Source organism: Cebus imitator, unplaced genomic scaffold, assembly GCF_001604975.1.
Source record: "Cebus imitator isolate Cc_AM_T3 unplaced genomic scaffold, Cebus_imitator-1.0 Scaffold237, whole genome shotgun sequence".
Taxonomy (NCBI): Eukaryota; Metazoa; Chordata; class Mammalia; order Primates; family Cebidae; genus Cebus; species Cebus imitator.
In genome coordinates, this window is record NW_016107552.1 from 295119 (window position 1) to 317605 (window position 22487).

General features: G+C 54.2%; 1 protein-coding gene across 1 annotated transcript in view; it reads left to right on the forward strand.

Annotated features, from left to right (window-relative positions):
* TTC28 (tetratricopeptide repeat domain 28) overlaps positions 1 to 22487 on the forward strand; it is a gene marked incomplete at its 5' end in the record, with an annotated part of 309931 nt that overhangs the window by 283791 nt on the left and 3653 nt on the right. Inside the window, 8 exons of the mRNA XM_017498029.2 lie at positions 5833 to 6012; positions 8094 to 8814; positions 11073 to 11197; positions 13730 to 13961; positions 14549 to 14625; positions 16398 to 16421; positions 17174 to 17303; positions 21393 to 21500. Coding sequence (XP_017353518.2) covers positions 5833 to 6012; positions 8094 to 8814; positions 11073 to 11197; positions 13730 to 13961; positions 14549 to 14625; positions 16398 to 16421; positions 17174 to 17303; positions 21393 to 21500 — 1597 coding nt within the window. The remainder of the gene's footprint in view (positions 1 to 5832; positions 6013 to 8093; positions 8815 to 11072; positions 11198 to 13729; positions 13962 to 14548; positions 14626 to 16397; positions 16422 to 17173; positions 17304 to 21392; positions 21501 to 22487) is intronic.

Genomic DNA, 22487 nt, shown 5'->3' on the forward strand with positions numbered 1-22487 from the left:
GAGTGTTCACTTTTCCATTTCTGGCTGGAATACAGTATCCGCAGTCTTGGTAGGCTGCAGTCACGGTTGAGGGTGATTTCCAGGTGTGTGATCTTTGCCCAAACTATGTATCCACCCATGACGACAGGATTTCCCAGAAGCATCATAGAAAGGGTTCCTCTACTTTAAACGGTTCTGTTTGAGAAATTTATTCTATTGAAAATATGAGTCAGGAAAAAATGTGAAGCCCTATACACAGTTTTGGAGTACCCGGATACCCTGCAGCCCTTTGCCTCTGGAACCCTTATGGCAGACAGTACCGTCTGGTTCATCCCGAGCCTAATCATTCTGAAAGCTCATGGGCTCAGGCATTTTCTTTCCCTCCCCCAAGGTGATCAGAGACTTTCATTCCTCTCGCTTGTGATAGGTACTGTGAACCCGAGAGGCCTGCTGTGTCCACCAGTGAAAAGGAAACTCCCTGGTGCAGCATGGAGGTCGCCTGCTGATCCTCTGACCTTGGCGGTCAGAGAGATCATGTCTTTCTTAAACCCCAACTTAGGACACAATCAGTGTACCATTTGATATGAGTGCTTTCTGAAGAGCTCAAGCCCTATGCTCACCAGGGCATATACGGAAGGTCCCCGCTGACCAAAACGGCAATCAAATCAGAATTCACCACCCAAACACACATTCGGGGTCCATGGGGGTTGCCTGGGAGAAATGTAGGCTTGGAAGCTGGACTTTGGGGTAACTGGTTGGTGGTGGCTCAGCAAGTAGGTATGGATGATGTTGCTGGTGATGTGAAGAGGAGGCAGGGCATGTGGCGGCATCTCTCTCTTAGTCTCTGGTTAAAATTCGGAGCTGGACTCTCCAGAGAAGCCATTTGTGTGTTTTAACCACATGAATGTGTATAAACACCAGAGGGAAAGGGACTGAGTAATACTGGAAAAATGATTGTGGCCCAGGAGAAAATAGTGGTATAAATAATAGGGGCGGTGTCACCTTCTTCCCTGCACTGTAGGCAGTTGTAAATTCACATTTACCCAATACATCTGGAGTGTGTGCCAGTGCCAGGCCTGGGGCTAGATGCTTCAGCAATCCTCTGTGCAGCTACCTTGGCCTCATAGGCCTGTGCGGAATGGATGCTAGCACCGTCCTGTGGGTTTGGAAACCAAGGTGCAGAGAGGTTAGCGTCTCGTGGAGTGCTCAGAGCCCCGACTTCCACCCCTACTGGCTTCTCACCCCTCGCCTCCCCATCTAGCAATTCCAGGGCTGGGAGCACCCTGACTTGGCAGGCTGACCCAGACTCCATGGTGGGGCCTCCCCTCAGGCCCCTTGTTCCTTCCCCAGCATGCAGCTTCCCTTCCCAGGCCACTGGACACGGCTTTTCATCCTCTGGGTCCATCTGGAGACAGAAACCACGCCATAAGCTAACTAGGGACTTTCATACAGAGAACTATTACCTATGAGAGGTGAGCAACTCTAAGACAAAGGGAAGCTGTGTTGTTTTTCTCTAGGGCTGAGGGAGTGTGCCCAGTAAAGAATGAACATGGGAGGAAGTATGGTTCAGTCCACAGGACACAGAGATGTGCCCACCATTTGGCTGGGCCGGAGCCAGTCTGGAGTTGCTGGCAAGCAGTAGCCCCCAGTGTGGGCAGGAGAGTAGCCATCAGCTTCCAGCAGTGATGGGTGCCAGGGGGTCCAGGCACCTGCAGAGGCAGGAGGCCTTGGGAGTGTGGGGACTCTGGTTTCCATGTAGAGAGGGATGTGGGAAGATTATCACCAGGCCGAGACTGCAAGGTGGCAGTGGGACAGAGTTCTGGGCCCGTGGCTGGGCAGGCCCCTCTGGTTGTCCTCCCCCACCAGTCACCCAGGCTGGCAGGAGAGCTGCTGCCTCCTCAATGCTCCTCAGCACACTCCACTGACACAGCTCAGCACCCTGCACGTCATGGAGAAAGAGCTGAAGGATGCAGCCTGTCTCAGAGTGGGTAGTGACAGGGGCGTCAGGACCTGAGGGGCAGTAAACTGCCACCCCCAGTGCACTCGCCGCCCACCCTGTCAGAGGAACAGCCCTCACCTTGTGCAGAGACTTCACCTTTACGGTACCCGCCATCACCGCGCCCAGGGCAGCCCCACAGTGCTGCGCATGCTGGCCTGCCTTCCTGGCACTGTGTCTCTCCCCTTTTCTCTCACCAGGCCTGGCACAGAAAAAGTTCTCAAGCAGCATGTGCTGCCTGAACTCACATTGCCACAGTCAGGGCCACAGCCCCTTGGTGAGAGCGAAGGGCACCACCTGGGAAGGGACAGATTCTAGTGCACCTGCCCCATCATCTTCTGCTTTCAGAAGTCCCATGACTAGAAACTGCAAAGGTCAGAACATCTGAGTCTTTGATGGAATCTGTTGGAGATGCTGGTAGTTGCTGCTCTGTGAGCCACTTTATTGTTCAACCCTAAACCTTAAGAAACCAGCAGATGCCCTTTCCGAAGCTGACAGGCCCAGGTGCCCAGTAGTGTTTCCTTGAACGTCTCTCTTTTGCAGTATAATTGATGATATGTAAGCTGAATAGAGATGTTGCTTTCTTTCCCCATTTCAAGTGCACATTGGACTATAGCTAATCTTTCAGTGCAAGAACAGCACGCATATACCAGAGGCAGAACTCAGAATTTTCCTGGGCATTGTCTCTAGCATGTCCAATCAGTTTCCCTGTGCCTTTTAACAGGAGCTGTCAGCCTGCCGTTCTACCCATCTCCCCACAAGCCCACACATTTCAGAAAACAGCTGCGGCTGTCACCTGCCTCCTTTCACACAGTTTGGACAGGGGTCCCATATGGGGGCCTTCACCCAGGTTTGTATGCATGTGCCAAACTCATTACCAGCTCCCAGGCACTATGCAGGGAGGACTCAGACCTCTAAATTGGGATATGAGGTTCACCTCCCAGCCTGGACTTCAGATTTCTCCTCACCCACTAAGATCCCTCTCACCAAGTCCCAGCAAGTCTCCTTGTCTCCTCTCGTGGTGGGCATTGCCCTGGTCTGAATTGCTCCAGGGCATAGCCCCCTCTCCCGCAGGCAGGCTACCTCTCAATGCTTTGCAGGGCTCAGCTTGAGAAGGCGTGGCGGGTCCTGACAGCCAACAAGAACCACGCTTTCTTGCCTGATCTTCAGCACCCCCACAGTCTGGCGCCCATGCCCCTCTCTAGCCTTGTGCCCAGCTCACCTGGCAACAGCATCTGCACAGGCTGGGCCTTCCCCAGTCCTCACAGACCAGAGCAGCCTCCTGGGTGGGTCCAGCATCAGCCTAGGTAGGCGCTCCCCATTCTGGGGTGATATCTTATGCTGCCGTGAGGCTGTCACATTAGACGATACTCAGCAGTGGCCTCTTGTGTGCATTGTATTTTTCTAAGTACATCATAAGTTTCCAAGCAGGGACCATGTGCTAAATTTAAATGACTTCCCTACAGTCCCCAGTAGGCACATGAGGGACACCACTCAGTGGCCGATGGGAAAGCCGAGGGCCAGCTTGGGAGACTTCTGACAATAGGGCCACAGGAGATGCCCCCAACCCTGGTGGAGTATTGGAGAAGACAGACAAGCTGCCTCCAAGGACATGCATTCACTCAATCATTAGGCTTGTGCTGCAGGTGAGGTTTTGTGGGTAGAGTTAGCAGAGTTCTGCAAAGACATGCTGCTAGTGAATGTTTACTCTGCGTGGATTACAGCCTCTCTCCCCCGTTTTTCAGCTTGCCCAGCTTCCCTCTGGGTCACGCAGTTAGGTGGTGTCACGACCAGGGACTTGTCTGAGTGGCATGTCTCCTGGTGAAGGCAGTAGCCTGTGGGATGACATCTGACAGAAACTTACTGTGGTTTGGGCCTGGGTGGCAGGAGGCCAGCAAGGACCTACAGGGCTGGGGCTGGCATCTTGTCACAACAAAGCCCTGCGACTCTGGAACGGCGGAGGGTGGGTCCAGCTTTGCGCATGGCTGAAGGCTCACACTGCCCATTCTCAGGCAGCACAGCTCTCACTGAGCAGCAGGGGGTCACCAGGGTTAGGGCACCATCCACCGTGCCACTACAGCTCATTCAAGGTTCACTGGCACACTTCAATGGCATGGTGGCACTGCCCTCCAGAGCAGCCCCCCTGAGCCACCTCTGCCTATGGAGCCAGGGGCTTCAGGTGTGGCCCATGGCAGGCCATGGGCCCAGGTGCCTACAGCTCGCTCTTTCTCCTCCCCATGCTAACCTAGAACTCATCCACAGACAGTGTTGGGGTTACTGTGACACACCCCCACTTCTTCCTGCCTGGGTTGCACAGTTGCACAGTGATTCGTTTACCTCCTCTTGGGAAATACTGTAGCTCTTTTTTGAGTCTTCCTCTGTCACCAAGGCTGGAGTACAGTGGTGCAATCTCGGCTCACTACAACCTTCGCCCCCTGGGTTCAAGCGATTCTCTTGCCTCAGCCTTCTGAGTAGCTGGGACTACAGGTGTTTGCCACCACACCTGGCTAATTTTGTATTTTTAGTAGAGATGGGGTTTCACCATGCTGACCTCCGGACCTCAGGTGACATGCCGACCTTGGGCTCCCAAAGTGCTAGGATTACAGGTGTGAGCTAATGTGCCCGGTCCATACTGTAGCTCTTACAGCAAACAAACAAACAACAAATTGGCCTAATAATTTTTATTTCTGCTTTTGCTAGATGGAGCTAGAATTTTATTTTTAAAGAAGGAAAGAAAAAAAAACACATAGGCGTTTACAAAGACTGAACGTCCCGCCAGGCATGTGTCACTTTGGGTTAGCCAAGTGCCCTGCCACCCTCAGCCAGCTGCCCACGGCTGCACATCAGACAGGTCAAGTGAGCACATTTGCGTCCCCGGGCACAGCGGCACCCTAGTGGGTGTCCACTTGTCAGCCACTCCTCAGCAGATGGGGTTGGGGGGCAGGCCAGCCCCACCCATGGCACCTGGTGCTGCACAGGCTCTGTGGACCTGGGACCTTCCGGCAGGCTCCTCTCTTCACCTCAGCCTGTGGGGACCCAGCTCCGGGACCGTTGCCTGCTGCTCTCACCAAGATGCCCGCAGCCCTAGCCCGTATCTGCTGTGGTCCTGTGCGCACCCTGCCTTGAGACTTCATGCCAGTCTTTCAAGAGGGATGGGAGTCATCTGTGCTTTGGGTCCCCTCACGTCCCCAGAGGGAACAAGTGGGGACAGCACCTCCCAAGCCTAGAGCCAAGGGGCCACTCTTTCCTCAGAGGAGTCACAAAAGGTCCTAGAGCCCAGACCCTCCCCTTCTCCAGGGGCTGTCGTGCCAGCCCCCAGACCTCCCGTACTCACTCTGAATTTCTAGCCTCTTGTCCACTGAAATGGAAAACATCCTGTTTTGAGAGGAGCTATTCCCACCCATTCTCAGGTGTGCAGTATAGGACCCTGCACTGGTCCTTTGGGGTACACTGAAACTCCCAGAGCCCTTTGTGGGACAATGCCCTCTGCATTCATTTCCTGCCTCCTGTAGGAACATCTGGATCTACCTGGGTCTGCCTTTGTCTTTGTGGGCCACCCCCCTCACAGCCTGTGACCTTGGTCTCCCACCCACTCCAGGTTCCTGTGAACTTCCAGAAATTGTCCTCTGTGTCAGGACTGTGAGGCAGATGGACACTGCCAGGTCAGCCCTCGCCAGTCCGTGAGCAAGCATGCCTCTTGGTGATGCTCCTGCAGGGCTGTGACCCGGCCCCTGCCCCATGGCCCCCCAACAACCACAGGCCTCGCCTGCTCGATCTTATATCACCCAGGCTGTGGCTCAGGTTGTCTCGGTGCCTGCTGGGCCGCCCATGTCAGCCTCTCCATGCTTGCTCCGCAGGGCCTGATGCACTCCAGCGGCCCGGTAGGTCGGCACCGGCAGCTCATCCTGGTTCTGGAGGGGGAGCTCTACCTCATTCCTTTCGCCCTCCTGAAGGGAAGCTCCTCCAACGAGTACCTCTACGAGCGCTTCGGCCTCCTCGCCGTCCCTTCCATCCGCTCCCTTAGCATGCAGTCCAAGGTAAGGCTCATACACAGTGGGGGGTGGGGGAGCTTGCTCTCAGGTCACGAGGCACTGTCTATCCGGTTGGACTGGGCTGTGTTACTAAGGCATAGCTGCAATCTCCTCAAAAGTGTTGATTTTATGATTTGCACACTGGTAGCGTGACTTTAGAGTAGGTCTGTCCAAAAGTGGGGCATGGCCCTCCTGACCCCTGGCCATTCCTTGCTACCTCGAGAAGCCACAATTTGTGTCATTTCTAAGTTTCTTCGCTGTGACATCAGGGTCCTGAGCTGCTTTGAGGCACACAGCCAGGCTTGAGGCCTGACTGAGCACCTGAGGGGACTGGTCACCTCCCACCCACACAGTGCCCAGTGGGCATAGCAGAGCCACCCAGTTCACCTGGCCCTCTAGCTGACTGCTGGCCGGGACCCAGGCAGGGAGGGCAGACAAGCAAGTGTGGAGTTGAGTGGAAAACAGCCCGACAGGCCGATGGAACTGAAAACAAGTCAGGTGGCTTTCAGGGGACAAGTGGGGACACAGAAAGAAACACCCCAAAATCAAGAGAGTAACAGTGAGTGGGCCACCCTGAGTTATGGGTCTCACCCCACAGCCACCCTTGGCTCTACCCACCTGATTAGAAACTTTGGAGCCAACCTTTAATCTTCTTCCCCTTCTCCAAGCTCTCAGATCCCAAAACCCGGGCTTCCCTCTGAGCCCTCCAGTCCCACAGGGCCCGGCACCTGCCTGGCATTCCGCTTGCAGCATCCCTGCCTGCCCAGCTGCAGGACTGTCATTACCACAGGGTCTGCCTTGCTCCGTCCTCCAACTTCCAGATGCCCTCGAGCTGCCAGTTGCTCTTAGAGCCCTCAGACCCCATCTGCCCCCAGTGCCCCATGGCAGGCCGGGTGGGTCTAGTCAGATGGGCCTCTTCACAGTGGTGGAAAGCGCAGGCAGGGTTAGGAACCGGGGCTGGGCGCTGTGCATGGGTGGTCCCCACAGGGCCTGTCTTGGCGGCTTTGATGATTCGCTCATTGGCATGGCCTAAGTGGGGTCAGTTTCTGCCTGAAGGTATTTGTAGATCTGAATTTTGACCATTTTTGTAGCTGGGTAACACTTTTCTCGTGAAGTAGACAATCAGTTCAAAGTGAAAGAAATTATTTTCTCCAGGTTTCTCAAGTTTCCGTGGCTGACTCTGTGAATCTCGGATAGGAAGTGAGCTTCCTTCTGGGATTCTCAACGCTGCCACCACCCAGCGGCCCATGGCGCCAGCTGATAGCACTCTGGGTATCAGATGCCACCATCTTTGGAAAGCTTTTATTTTGATGACAACAGCCAGCCAGCTAGCTAGCTGGTTGTAGCTTAACCAGAGACCTGGAAGAGGCCATCTCCTCCAGGCACCTGGTGTTTCTCTTACCCAGAGTTTAAGGAATCACCAAGCAGAGGCACTAAAAAGTTATTTTGAAATACTTCATACTTAATGTTCATACTTCATACTTAATGTTTCCCAAGAAGTATCAAAAGTCATCACAGTGGAAATTCAGACAGATGTGACTGGGCTTGTTTATGTTGATTTTCTCATTCAGTGATACTGTTTACTTTGCAGCATATAAGGCGGAAGGGAACTAGAATTTTGTCAGTATACAGAGCTTCTTAGAGGACTACGTTTAGCCCTCTCTCCCCAGGACTTGCTTGCTTGTTTGCACCATTTAAACAGAATCACTTCTCAAGGCCCCTGACTCACCAGGACTGGGCTTCCTCTTAGGAGCCACACAGAGAGGTCTGTGGGAATGAGGATTGTGGAGCAGGCTGGCTGTCCCGGGTTCCACGGCCTCTGTCCACTCTGCCATGCCGGGGCCTCCTCCTGCAGCCCTCTCAGGACTCCTACCATCCAGTCCTGATTGTCAAGAGCTCATCATGGCAGGCGTGATTCTCAGTAAGTTAGGCACCTGTGTCAAAAAGAAGAGTGAGTGAGGTGACTGGGGAAGCAGGTGGATCCAAGCTCGACCAGCAGAGAGCTGGTCACCCCTGTACTCGGCTGACCACTGCTGGGCAGCCTGGCCGTTCTGACGTGTGGTCTGCTTTGTCCCCTCCCCTCCTAGTCTCACTTACGGAAGAACCCGCCCACATACTCCAGCTCCACATCCATGGCGGCTGTCATCGGCAATCCCAAGCTCCCATCGGCCGTGATGGACAGGTGGCTGTGGGGGCCCATGCCATCAGCCGAGGAAGAGGCCTACATGGTGTCTGAGCTGCTGGGCTGCCAGCCCCTAGTGGGCAGTGTGGCCACCAAGGAGAGAGTCATGAGCGCCCTGACCCAGGCTGAGTGTGTCCACTTTGCCACCCACATCTCCTGGAAGCTGTCGGCCTTGGTCCTCACGCCCAGCATGGACGGCAACCCTGCCAGCAGCAAGAGCTCCTTCGGCCACCCCTACACGATCCCTGAGTCCCTGCGGGTGCAGGATGATGCCAGTGATGGAGAGAGCATCTCAGACTGCCCGCCCTTGCAGGAGCTGCTGCTCACAGCCGCCGACGTCCTGGACCTGCAGCTGCCCGTGAAGCTGGTGGTGCTTGGCTCCTCCCAGGAGTCCAACAGCAAAGTCACAGCTGACGGGGTCATTGCGCTGACAAGGGCCTTCCTGGCTGCCGGCACTCAGTGTGTCCTTGTGTCTCTGTGGCCTGCGCCAGTGGCTGCTTCCAAGATGTTCATCCATGCCTTCTACTCATCGCTGCTGAATGGCCTGAAAGCCAGCGCTGCCCTGGGGGAGGCCATGAAGGTGGTGCAGAGCAGCAAGGCCTTCTCGCACCCCTCCAACTGGGCAGGTGGGAGCTCGGCCGGCTGTGGGTGCCTGTCAAGGCCTGGGGCTCAGTCCCCATAGTCCTCCGATTTCATTCTGAAAGTGGGGTTGGGGAGGGCAGGACAAGGACAGCCGTGGAAGAGTGAGGGAGACAGCCTGTGTGCCAAGTCTTGCTTCTGCCAAATGAGTTTTTCCTAGTATTAAGATCATCTTTGGACCAGGAAGCAACAAAACCATTTGCTATGAAAGTATGAATGTAAAACCCCTCCAGATGTCAGGGTACACTGGATGACCCATTCCATAGCACCTCATTTAAACCATGACCGTAGAAAGGCGCGTGCGGTAAAGAGACTCAGGATGGATGTAGCTCTCTGTCCTGGCAGTGTGCCCTGAGATAGGTTATTTACCCCTGCAGTTGTGTCCTCAGAGGTAACAAGGGGATGATGGTGGTGCTGAGGACCCCACCCGGTGCACATTTGGGAGGATCTGTAAGAGGTGTACTGAGTATCTTGTGAAGCTTCAGGCCCTGCGTGTTCTGGAATACATGTTCTTAGGGAGCCTGCGTGCAGAGGGTGCCGGAGGGTCTAGGGAGTGAAGAGAGAATGTTCCTGTGACTTCCGGTCACAAGGGTGTGGGAAGGGAGGTACCCCTCCGGTGTACAGAGCTGCCTTTCAGCTCCAGGCAACAACGTGCTTCCCCTGGGGTCCCTGTGGGAAGGTGCCCATAGCAGTCACTCAGAGGGCTCTGCTATGCCGGAGAGCCTGCCAGGCCAAGACTCACAGAGTGCAAACCACACTCTGGGCCTGTTCCCTTACACAGAAAGGAGAGGTGAGCCCTGTGGTTTCCATTAGTGCCCTTGCCGTACAAGTCCTGTGCTACATGCTCCTGGCAGTCAGAAGGGGCTTTGGGCCCCACAGAACCTACTACAGGGCTTGTGGGAACCTGGCCCCTTTCCTGTCTACAGGTCTTCCCAGTGTGCTTACGGGCATGGAATTTTGAAAAAGGTCTTGGTTTAGTTTTGTTGATACGTAATATAAGTCACAACTTTGTTCTGGATGAAACAATTTTTAGTGATGCTCTCCTCTTACCTTTAAAAATAGGTCATTCTCAGGCTGGGCATGGTGGCTCACACCTGTAATCCCAGCACTTTGGGAGGTCAGGTGTTTGGGACCAGCCTGACCAACATGGTAAAACCCCATCTCCACTAAAAATAAATACAAAAATTAGCTGGGCGTGGTGGCGGGTGCCTGTAATCCCAGCTTCTTGGGAGGCTGAGGCAGGAGAATCACTTGAACCAGGGAGGCGGAGCTTGCAGTGAGAGCCCAGATCACGCCACTGCACTCCCACCTGGGCAACAAGAGCAAAACTCCATCTCAAAAACAAAAACAAATCAGCTTGTTCTCTTAGAAAATCCATTTCCTACACCATTTAGTGCAGGTTGGTCCTGAAGTTGCCCGTGAGCTTGAGGAACCTGCTCCCCCAAGCTCCGTTTTGGAAGTGTGTGTGGAAAGGAGCAGGCGGGATGCGGTGCTCCTTGGCCCGGCTGGTCTTTCCCAGGCGAGCTGAGTTTGCTGGTTTAGAACTGGAGTAGTCACTCCTGCCTCCCCGTGGCCCTGAGGAGGACGGGAGCGTACCTCCCTGCCCTGGCATGTTCCCTCCTACAGGCCTAGAGATAGACATAGATGAATTTCAGAGAAAATAAGGCAGGTTTCCCCACTACACTTCCCACTTGACTCCTTTCTGCAAAACAGCAGGCCCCACTTACCTGAACAGCTAAACAATATTGATTCTTAAAAGGAAGGAGACAGGCCAGGTGTGGTGGCCCACACCTGTAATCCCAGCACTTTGGGAGGCTGAGGTGGGCTGATCACGAGGTCAAGACATCGAGACCATCCTGGCCAACATGGTGAAACCCCATCTCGACTAAAATACAAAAATTATCTGGGTGTGGTGGTATGCGCCTGTAGTCCCAGCTACTCAGTAGGCTGAGGCAGGAGAATTACTTGAATGCAGGAGGAGGCGGCGGAGGTTGCAGTGAGCCAAGATTGTGCCACTGAACTCCAGCCTGGTGACAGAGTGAGACTGTATTCAAAAAAAAAAAAAAAAAAAAGTGGACCAAAGGGTGCCCACATCACCGCCCAGGAGTCAGATGCTGTAGTCCAGCCTGTGAGCCACTTGCTCTTTCTGCTGGGTTAACTGTGAGGCGTAAGTGAGCCCTTGAAGCCAGGTGGGGCTGGGGGTCTCCAGCCACCCTGCTGAAGTGCCCTCCCATGCTCTCCGCAGGGTTCATGCTCATCGGGAGTGACGTTAAGCTGAACAGCCCCTCATCGCTCATTGGCCAGGCTCTCACAGAGATCCTGCAGCACCCGGAGCGCGCGCGGGACGCCCTGCGAGTGCTGCTGCACCTGGTAAGAGGGCCGGGCTGGACCAGAAGGGGAACGCAAGGTTTCCTTACATTGGGATGTGAGCAGATGGAGAGGGCATCGTGACTGGGGCCATGTCCAGGGTGTCCCTGGGTTGAGCCTGCTTGGGAGACCCTCGTCCCAACAAAGCATAAAGTGGGCAGCATCCCCAGGGTGCTTCCGTGGACGTCCCTGGGATGAGCCCACTGGCCTGAGTAGTAGGCACAGTGTGTGGTGCCATACAGGTGGCTTAGCGGTACTCACTGGGGCCCTGGGGGAAGGGCAGCCAACGATAGTGACCCACACCCTAAGCTGCTTCTAGGCCATGTGGCTTTGGGCAAGTCACTTTGTCTCTCTGAGCCTCAATGTTCCCATCTGGAAGGGGGATAAAAGTTTAACATCTCAAGGTTGTGAGGATTTAAGAAAATGTGAGCACTTGGTGCACAGTAGAGTCCGAAGTGGAGAGATACTATTTTACCATCAGATGACGCCAGTCTGCCCCTAATGAGTCCAAGTCTGATCATGCCCTTGACCAGCCTGCCCCAACATCTGTGGAGCCCAGGTGAGGGCACAAATGGAGGGCCCTCGTCTACATGTGTAAAAGTCCTGAAGTGAGTCAAACAGTGACGTAAAACTCGTTTCATCCTCCTACCTCGGTAACATCCTGGACAGCCATTTCAAATCATTTAGAGTGCTGGGCCAGAAAGACCAGCCCCGGCCCACCCCATCTCTTCCTAGCCCAGTGCCAGCTTTGGGCCCACGCAGCGTGGGTTAACAGCTATGCCACAGCCAAACTCCTTCCAAACCTGCCACAGACCCCAGGGCCTCCTTCCAGGCTGGTGCTGCACAGCCTGGCTCTGTCCATGGTTAAGATGGAGGACCCGGGGCAGCATCCACGCAGGCCTGGGAACGAGCATGTCTTCTGGGCTGTGCAGACTTCTTGCCCATGGGTTGGGCCTGAACAGGAGGGCCCTTAGACCCCTGGCACCTGGCCCTGGGCATGGTAGCTCTCCATGCACACACACATTTCTTTCCAATTTTAGTATATGTGCTGCCGAAGCGAGCACATCACACACACATTTCTTAAGTTTGGGGTCTCCTCAGGCCTGAAAGCCATCAATATATGAACACTGTGCCCAGCAAGCCCCCAGCGCTCAGGCCAGGTTCGAGATGGCCCACACTCAGGGTGATGGGAAGCCCTCTTCACTGTTCCCGGTGTCTGGAAACTGCATGGAACCTTTCAGTTCTCAGGTCCCTGTGACCCCCAAAGTCCCTGCATCCTTGCCGCCACTGCACACTGCTTTTTTTGGGGTAATGGAACTGCCCTCTCTACCCATTAGGCCACCTCCTCCCAGGCCAGGCCTCTAGCTGCCCCACATGGCCTTGAGGCACCTCAGGCACATTGAAGGGTTTTCCCTTCCTTGGCACTATCTCAAGTTCCCCAGTCCCTACCTTCTAACTCCTCCTGGATACTCCTGACCCACTGTACAGTGTGTGTTGGAGGGCCCCCTGCCAGGGTGGATCGTCTGTCCTCCCAGGCAGGCTCGTTTCCTCCTGTCTGGGACGCCGAGCCCCAGCATCCCAGTGTTTACTCACTTAAAAAGTCTTAAGTGACACCTTGGACCACTCATGCCCCTCCAGTGAGGGCACATGTGCCTCACAGGGCATTCAACATCCTAGAGTGGAGAGGTGTTTCCACCAGAGAGACGCCTACCCAGGGAGGCCTGACGAAAGCTGTTTGCACTTTTTTGCTGTGGTTCTTTTGGGGGGCAGAGTTGGGGTCTCGCTACGTTGCTCAGGCTGGTCTTGAACTCCTGGGCTCAAGTGATCTGCCAGTCTTGGGTTCCCAAAGTGCTGGGATTACAGGCATGAGCCTCCGCACCCCTCAGCTGCCCCCACTTAACCTTGAGGCCCTGAACTACTGTTTTGCACTACCGTTGAAACACTCATGTAATTCATGCAGCAGTGACTTGGGTGACTTCAGTGTAGAAGTGCCAGGCACCTGTTCAGGCCCTGGATGACAGGAGGGCACTTCCCAGTGGAGGGACCTATAGGCTGCAGAGACCAGTGTGGAGGGACCAAGGCTGAGTGGGAGGAACAGGGAAGAAGGGCATTGCCAGCCAAGACCCCATGATGGGGCGGGGCTGTGGCAGTGAGGGAGGGTACTGAAGGGCCCGAGGGTTTATCCTAGTGGGCAGGAGCCATTAAATGGTTTGAGGCAGGCCCCTGGCCTGTGTGTTGAGACACTGCTTTACTCTCTATGGAGTGTGTGGAAGGGGTGGTTTAGGGGAGGGACAGAATCCTCCTGTTGTACCAGCCTTCGAGGGCTCCGACTGTAAAGTCCTTCCCTTCCGTACCCTCCCTTGCAAGAGACCTGGCCAGTGCCCCAGTGTCATATCCTCAGGCCTGGCCACGGGGGCTAAGTGGGGTTGCAGCAGTCAGCTTGCTTCACTCCTGGGGCTTTGTGTACCCTCCAAGCCACATGGGCAGAAACTGAGGCTGGCCCAGGTCTCTGACTCACCCCCAACTCCCCCCCAGGTGGAGAAGTCCCTGCAGCGCATCCAGAATGGGCAGCGCAACGCCATGTACACGTCCCAGCAGAGCGTGGAGAACAAAGTGGGCGGCATCCCTGGCTGGCAGGCCCTCCTCACTGCTGTGGGCTTCCGGCTGGACCCCCCGGCCAGTGGCCTGCCAGCAGCTGTCTTCTTCCCAACCTCTGACCCGGGCGACCGGCTCCAGCAGTGCAGCAGCACCATCCAGTCCCTGCTGGGTGAGCTGTGGGCGCAGGGCTGGGGCGGCAGGCCTAACAGCAGGTGGAACAGTTGGTGACCCTGGGCCCCACATTCATGAGGATGCTGGGTCTCAGCTAGGAGCAGGAGGGTGCCCCAGACACGAGCTTCTCCATACCTGGAGGAAACAAGGGCCATTGACCTGCCGTTTCCATCTGTGATGGCAGGCATGTGTGCCCAGCTGCTGCTGCCTCTTCCCGGGATGACGGGAGGTCGTGCTGGCAGACACTGGCCACTTTTGCCATTGTCATCTGCAGCTGTGGTGATGACGCTGTGTGGCCAACCCCCGGGTGAAGCTAGGTGCCTGACTTGGTGTGGTGCTGCCTGGGTCCTGGGAGTGTGGCCATGCCTAGAACTGTGGCAGGGTCAGGACTCGCCCCACTTCCACCCGCCTTCCTGGGAGACCACGCTGTCCTTTTCCAAGTCATACACAGACACACAAGTCCAGCTGTGCTGAGCTTCTGAAAAATGCCACCAATGCAAAAGATTTAGGGTTCTTTCCCCTGGGAAGGTGGCAGTCTGTGGGTGCAGAGGCCCTTCTAACTTCTTCCCTCTTTTCTTGGTTTAGGTCTGCCCAATCCTGCCCTCCAGGCCCTTTGCAAACTCATCACTGCCTCGGAGACGGGCGAGCAGCTCATCAGCCGGGTAAGTCAAGCCTGGAGGGCTGAGGCAAGGCCGGAGCCCCATGCTGATTTGAAAAGGCAGAGCAACTTGGCTTAAATAGGAACCTGTAAGTTAATGTAGTCAGCCTTTGTGATTTGAAGGAGAAGGTGAGGGCTGGGAAAGAGAATAGCCCTCTCTGACAAGTGCTGTTTACCTGCTGTTTCCATCTATGAAGGCAGTGCATCCATGCCAGCAGCACTGCCCCTTACTGGGATGACAGCCGGTTGTGCTGGCAGACACTGGCCGCTATTGGCATTGTCATGGGCATCTGTGGCCCTGATGAAGCTGTGCAGCCAACCCCATGGTAAAGCTGGGTGCCTGACTCAGAGGGGCACAGAGGGACAGGCTTGCATAGTGTTCTCACGGGGTGCTGAGCCCAGAGCATCAACAGCCTTCAGAGGATGCTTCTGGGGCCCCTGTCACCTGTGGTCTCGGGGCATTTCCTGAAATCTCCATGTAGTGGTCTCCTAAACCTTGCCCTCCTCACCACCTTTTCGGCAGATTGACAAGTGTTACAGCCACTCTCCCCCAGCTACCAGGTGTGGGCCAGCCCGCCAAGACGGGTGCAGGTGCTCCCATACTTTACTTTAATCAAAGGTCTTACCATGCCTGAAACAAGACAGTCACCGAGGCGAAGCAGGGAACTCTAATGCAAGATACTGCCTAGCAGATGCGTTTCCTTTCAGGAAAATAGAGATCTAGTTCAGGAGTTCGGGGGTTCTGATTCTTAGCATCATGTAGGTCCTCTGCAGCTTGGCCTGGGAGCTTCTCAGTACCTATGCTGTAGCAGTCCACTCTGGCCAGTGAGAGGCTGGGCCAAGCTCCAGGGGGACAGCTGTGGGAGCACTTCTGGAGGGTGGAGCAGCCCTTGAAGAGCACAGAGCTGCTTTTCTGGCCATATTGGAGTGTCACAATTTGAAAAAGTAATATACATTGTCATTAGAGATATTTGCTAGCAAATTTCACTTAAGCAGAAATATTTCTATAGAGAAATAAAGCCACTCCATCCAGTATTAGCCTCTGAAACTCTGAGTGCTGTCTGGAGCTTCCTTTCACCTGGGGCTGTTTCCACCTGGATTTGGAACTCAGAACCAACAGTGACCTGTCCCCTTGGCTGAGTCCCTGCTCATTTTGTAATAAGTGTGTTATGCCTGCTTCTTGAACAGCATCAGGAAGACACTTCCAGAACATTGCATATTAAAGCATCCTGAACCCAGGCGCTCTAGAGGTCTGGTTCTACAGAATCTGAAAGCCAGAACTGTATTCCATTTGCAGGGCTACGCTGAGGCCAAAAGAGCCAGTTGCTTAATTTCTTGCTTTTGATGTGAGCACAGGGGCTTTCTGCCTGATATGCTGTGGGGCCCTAGGGACGTGTCCCGCAGCTGCCCCCAGCCGTGGTGGCTGGTGGACCTTTCCTGGGTCACTCGGGAACCAGGGACTTTGGTTTCTTGAGCCGGCTACAAATGCCCACTGCGCTCTTTCCCTCCTGAGCCTCTACTGGCTGGGGAGGGAGGCCTGGCTGACGCTGCCCCTGAGCCCCTGGACCCACACGTGGCTGGCCTGGGTGTGGCTGTCCGTTCTCCTGTGTGTCCCTTGCTGACTCTTGCTCCTCTCCCCTCCCGGTCAGAGCCGCGGGCCTGGTGTGGCGCTTCCTAAACAGTGATCAGCTCGTGTTGCATAACAGCCTGTGCTTGAGTCTAAACTCTCTTCTCTCTCTCTTTTTCTTTCTTTTTCTTATAATCTGCTGGCCGAAGGCTGTTAAAAATATGGTTGGAATGGTGAGTACTACTTTAAGTAGCAACTGTCGTCAGGTGAGCCCCTCCACCCGCCCACCCCCAAGTCTCCCTGGGCAGTCTCTGAGCTCAGGGTGCACGTGCTGTCTAACGGAGCCACGCGGGCTGTGGCGCTCCAGGCTGGCGCCCACTGCCACTGGCTCCGGCGGCCTGTCCCCTCCTCTGCTCTGGCTCCCCTCTTCCTGCTCCACCCTTCTTGTGTCCTTGATTTGACCCCTTAAGGTCCACCAGAACAGCAGGGGCAGAACAAGCTCTGAGTGACACTCTGTAAACCCACACACAGACCCCTGAGGAGAAGTCACAGACCCCGAGATCTGAAAGGAAACGGACACTTGAGTGGGCCATGTGGGTTAGTCCCTGAGCTCCGAGGCTCTAAGATGTAACCAGGTTCCTCTTGGCCATCCACCTCAAGGTTCTGCAGATGACTTACGAGGGAGGTGGCTGGTCCCCTAACTCATCCCTTTGAGTCTCCACGGCCTCTCATCTGAGGCTCGAGGTAGAACCAGGCCTGGGCCCCGGCCCCGGCAGGCCACACGCCTCTTGCCCCACTGCCCATGAGCTTCCCACAGAGGACAGTAGGTATGACAGCACCTGAAAAGGAATTTCAAATGCTACACACCCGTGAGAGGGTCATTAGCGATGCCAGTGACAGGTGACATGAGAATAATGGGTTGAGTCCTGAGGCGGGGTGGCGGGGAAGGAGACACAGGGTGCTCACGTTGTCTTCCCTTCCTCAGCTCCACCAGGTGCTGGTTCAGCTCCAGGCTGGCGAGAAGGAGCAGGACTTGGCATCAGCTCCCATTCAGGTCTCCATCAGCGTCCAGCTGTGGCGGCTCCCGGGATGCCACGAGTTCCTGGCAGCTCTAGGTAGGCCAAGCATCCTTGACTTAATGGGTTCTTTAATTCAATTTTTTAAGTCTCTGTTTTTCCTGCTGGTTTCTACCAGGCAAAGTATCTCAGTGTCTTCTGAAATATTATTTTAAAAGTTAACGCAGGCTGGGTACAGTGGCTCATGCCTGTAATCCTAGCGCTTTGGGAGGCTGAGTGGGGAGGATCACTTGAAGCCAGGAATTTGAATCTAGCCTGGGCAACATAGGGAGACCCCATCTCTACAATAATAAAAAAAAAAAAAAAATTAGCCTGGCATGGTGTACATTCGTGTAGTCCCAGCTCCTCAGGAGGGCTCAGACAGGAGGATCTCTTGAGCCTGAGAGTTTGAAACTGCAGTGAGCTCCACTGTCCAGCCTGGGTGACAGAATGAGACTCTTTTTTTCCTTCCAAAAAAAAAGTGAACTCAGATTCTAGTGGGTTAGCAGGACTCCCAAATGGGACAAATGGCTTTGTGCCATTTCCCCTGCACAGTGATTTCATCTCTCTCAATTGTGCCCATTACCTTAATATGAATCTGCTAGACTCTAGTATTATGGGAGGTCAAGTGTGATTAGGAGCTAAAGAAAACCAAAATTAGAGTCGTAAGGTGATAATAGTTTCAGTATTGTCCTCTGTCAGTGGGTGCTCAAAACTGGCAGGAAAACAGTACTATTAAAACCACCTCTGAGTGACCGTGGGCACCTGGGACTGCATACAGCAGGGGCCTCAGTCAGTGCAGGACACTTGATTTCCCTTTCTCTTACCATTTGTAACATGCAGACATGGCTCCTGACATACTGTTGTGTGCCTCTAATAGTGCATCTGTTGATAGAACACAAGAGGCTGTGAGCTGCTCCTCTCCTGCCCCACTTAGGGGCCCAGTGACTAGCTTGGGAACCATTCACTCCACAGCTTTCTTTGGAACACCTGTTATGTGCCAGGCAATGTTCCAGGCACTGGAGATGCAGCAGCGAGCGAAAGACTAAATTCCTGCCATCCTAGAGTACACTGTAGTGGGAGAACACAATCAAACCAATACGGTGTCTAAGGGACGCCTTAGGAAGCACCTCGGCAGGCAGAAGCCGATGGGTGGGGGCAGGGGCCAGGGCAGGCCCACAGAGACTGGGGCGTTTGCGGGAGAAAGTGCCAGGCTGAGCGAACAGCCACGAAGGGGGCAGAGGGCAGGGCAGATCTGTGGGCTCGGAGGCCAGGGAAGGCCTTTGGATTTTAAACTGAGAGAAGTGGACAGCCTTGAGAAGATGACACCGTCTGACCTTACTGTTACATGGACGAACTGTCAGACATGGCCGGACAGAGAATCCTTAAAAACGCTTCTTCCCGCTCAGGGCCCCACTGTCTGACCTGTTTTGTGCACCTCAACTCAAGGCCAGCTCCATGTCTGCTCCATGTTTTCAGACACATCGTTTATTGTGAAGGTAAAGCAGGGAGCTACAGGGCCTCACAGGGGTTCTGAATCCTCTGGATTAGAAGCTTGGCATCCTTTACAGGTTGCATTACTTGATTTTTTATTTTTTTCTAAGCTTTTTTGTAGAGATGGGGTTTCACCATGTTGCCCAGGCTGGTCTTGAACTCCAAGCAACCCTCTCATGCATCCTCCCAAAGTGCTGGGATTCAGGCGTACGCCACCACTCCTGGCCTACATGCTTTTCTTCTGTGGGTTTAAAGCATCATTTTCCTGATGTAAACGTAGTAAATTTCTATGTAGTCAGCAGCAGATGGAGGCTGGACTGAGAAGGGCCAGATTCCCACCCGGGATGCTTCTCATCACTTCTGTGAGAAGCTGAAGGGCAAGTCTTGGGGGCATTGCCACAGTGAGTCAGTCAGCAAGACGCAGCTACAGCCTTGCCTTCTTTTTTTTTTGGAGACAGAGTCTTGCTCTATCACCCTGGCTGGGGTGCTGGAGTACAGTGGCATGGTGCAATCTCCGCCTCCCAGACTCAAGTGATCCTCCCACCTCAGCCTCCCAAATAGCTCGGACTTCAGGCATGCACCACCCACGCCCAGCTAATATTTGTTCATTTTGTAGACGCAGGGGTTTGCCATGTTACCCAGGCTAGTCTCCATCTCCTGAGCTCAAGTGATCTGCTTACCTAGGCCTCCCAAAGTGCTGGGATAACAGGCGTGAGCCAATGTGACTGGCCAAGACCTTACTTTATAAAGGAAAAGCTCTCTTCCTCATGGGGCCTGAGCCTCCCTTAGGTGTGGGGGTGGTGGAGCCAGCCTTCCTCCTCTGCACACTCCCTGCTTTTGAGGTCCTTTGCCAGATATATCAACAATAGTACAGAAGGAAAACCAAAAAATCTGAACATAGCTGTCTTTGGTGTTAGGATTACGGGGGACTTTAGTTGATGTTTCAGTTATTCTCTGTATTTTCCAAGTGCTGTTGATACTCAAGGGGTGAACTGGTGTGCATGTGTCGGCAACCTTTACAGCCTTTTGACGTAAAGCTGGGAGAGGAGAACGGTGTCCGGCAGGCCTGTCATGTGGGGAGAGGTGGCTGGCTCACTCCTAGGGCTCTAAGGCTCCAAGAGTTGCCCCTTTCCAGTGCTCAGCAGTAAGCACACAGCTTCACAACCCAGCATGGGCTGCCAGAGACTTCAATCATTTTAGTAAAAGTCAAGGTTTCTAATGGAAACTTTACATTGATACTATTTATTATTTGTTTTTAATGTGGAGTTCTCCGAGCCTGAGCAAGTCTTCCTGTTGCTTTCAGAGACTGTTTACTTTCAAATTCAGAGAGGAAAATGTCCCATAACAACCAGAATGTTCCTCTACTGAACCTAAATTCCTACGGGAATGATAGTCTCCGAATCCCCAAGTACAAGTACAAAGGCTGGCTGGCTGGCTAGACGAGAGAGGGAAGGGTGTGCTCTTGTAGGTATCCAGCCCTTCGCAGTGTTTCAAGGGGAGCTCAGGGACGAGGGACGCTGAGTGAAGACTTTCCATGCTCAAGACTCTCCAGGCCCTAAATTCTTGCTTTGTGGTCCCCGTCTGTATTAGTCTGTTCTCACAATGCTATAAAAATATCACATGAGACTGGGTAATTTATAAAGAAATAAGGTTCAGTTGACTCACAGTTCTGCATTGCTGGGAGGCCTCAGGAAACTTACAATCATGGCGGAAGGCGAAGGAGAAGCAGGCACCTTCTTCACAAGGTGGCAGAAGAGAGCGCACAGGGAAAATGCCAGACACTTACCAAACAACCAGATCTCATGAGAACGCCCTCACTATCATGAGGACGATCCAATCACCTCCCACCAGGCCCCTCCCTCATACCCAGGGATTACAATTTGAGATAAGATTTGGGTGGGGACACAGAGCCAAGCCATATCCCCATCTGTGGCCATAGCATCTGTGCTTGGCTTCTCCCCAGGGTGACATACTTGCTAGTGTCCCTGTGTCTCTTAATGTGTTAAAGTGCTGTGCCCACAGCTTGTTAGCCAGCCTCTTGCTCAAGAAGCTCCAGACCCTGTGTTGTACCTGCTCTGAGTCTCATTAGAGTCTTCTACTTACAATCAGGGAGCAGCACCTCTGGGCTTTGGCAGAGGCAGAGAAGTCCCTGCAGATTTCCCATTGTCAGAGAGCGCTCATTTCAAAGCCCACGGGGGCAGACACTGAACATGCATGAAGGCATTGTCTTTGCCCTTGAGAAACTTCACCTTACCGTGTACCAGCTTTAAATATTGCTCTCAATGCTGAATGGAGTGGCCAGTTTTTGTCCTGGACAGCCTTTACATATACTGTACTTCTGTGAAAAAATGGAAAAATCATGTGAGTGAGCCTTACTCAGTTCTGGTCCCTAGTGCTCAGTGAAGGGACAGATGAGAGCCATACCCATGCCAGTCAGGGGCTGCGTGGAGTGGATGTTCTGGGTGGGGCAGCCCGGCCCCCACTGTCTTCCACAGGACTGACCTTCATGGAGACAGGGGAAGCCCCAGGCCCGGATGCTTCCTGAAGGGCCTTGCAGGCATTCCGTGAAGTTGTACAAGCAGCCCTATGGCGCTCATGTTCAAGATCTGGAATCTTCCCGAAGGAAGCAGATGCTTATATGCTGTGTTCCTCTAGGTTTTGATCTCTGTGAAGTTGGTCAGGAGGAAGTAATCCTGAAAACCGGAAAGCAAGCCAACCGACGGACCGTGCACTTTGCGCTCCAGTCCCTGCTGTCTCTGTTTGGTAAGAGCCTGCCACATTCTCCCCGGGGGCCGACATCAGCACGTACATTTTGGGAAGCGGAAGAAAAGTGAATCAGCATTTTTTGTGTATGTTAGGGAACAGTTAGGGACTGTTCAGGAGCGGTAAACAAAGCTCCCAGCTCTCACGGAACCTGGAGCGTACGCGGTGCTGGCAAGTGCTCAAGCAGGGCACGGGACTGGAAAGTGGGAGGGCAGCGGCGGAGCAGATGGGAACGCGCTGACAGGCGTGCCAGGAGCAGACACCCAGGTCATGTGGGCCTGGGAGGAGATTTTCTGGCCCTGAGGAGACACCCAGCCCACGGATGCTGGCTTGGAAGGCGGTTATGGTTTGCAGGCAGAGCCGACAGGGGCTGCTAAAGGTCGTCACAGAACGGGTCAGAGTGGTATCCTGTTTTTTTGGAAGAACTGCCAAAATGGTCGCCCTCTGCTGAGGTCAGGGCAATGGCAGGAGCAACGGGCTTGAGTTCCATCGGGGAGACCTTCGGTTTGGGGTATCCATTAGACACCCATGCAGGCAGCTGCTATGTGAGTCTGGAGTTCAGGGAGAGGTCAGCATGAAGATAGAAACGCGCATGGCATCACCCGGGGTGCATGCAGGGCGGAGGGGAGAGGATGGTGTCCTTTGGCATTCCAGGCTTCAGAGTGATGAGAAGGGCGCTGTAGAGGAGGGATAGTGAGGGCAGGGTGTCCCACTGCAGAACTGAGCAGTGGACTCTGGATTTGGCAGTATGGACCTCATTGATGACCTTTATGAAAATGATAGGGACAAAAACCTGAGTGGAGTAGGTTGAGAGGGTAGGGGAGAGGTAGTGTGGACAGCGAGTGTAGACGATGCCAGAGGGACTTGTGGGAGGGAGCTGGAAAGGAGGGCAGGAGATACCACAGACGGCTCACAGGCCCCAGGAGCACGGAGGAGGGAGCCCTGCTCAGAGGAGGGCGGATACAGGGTCCCGCTGCATGCGACAGG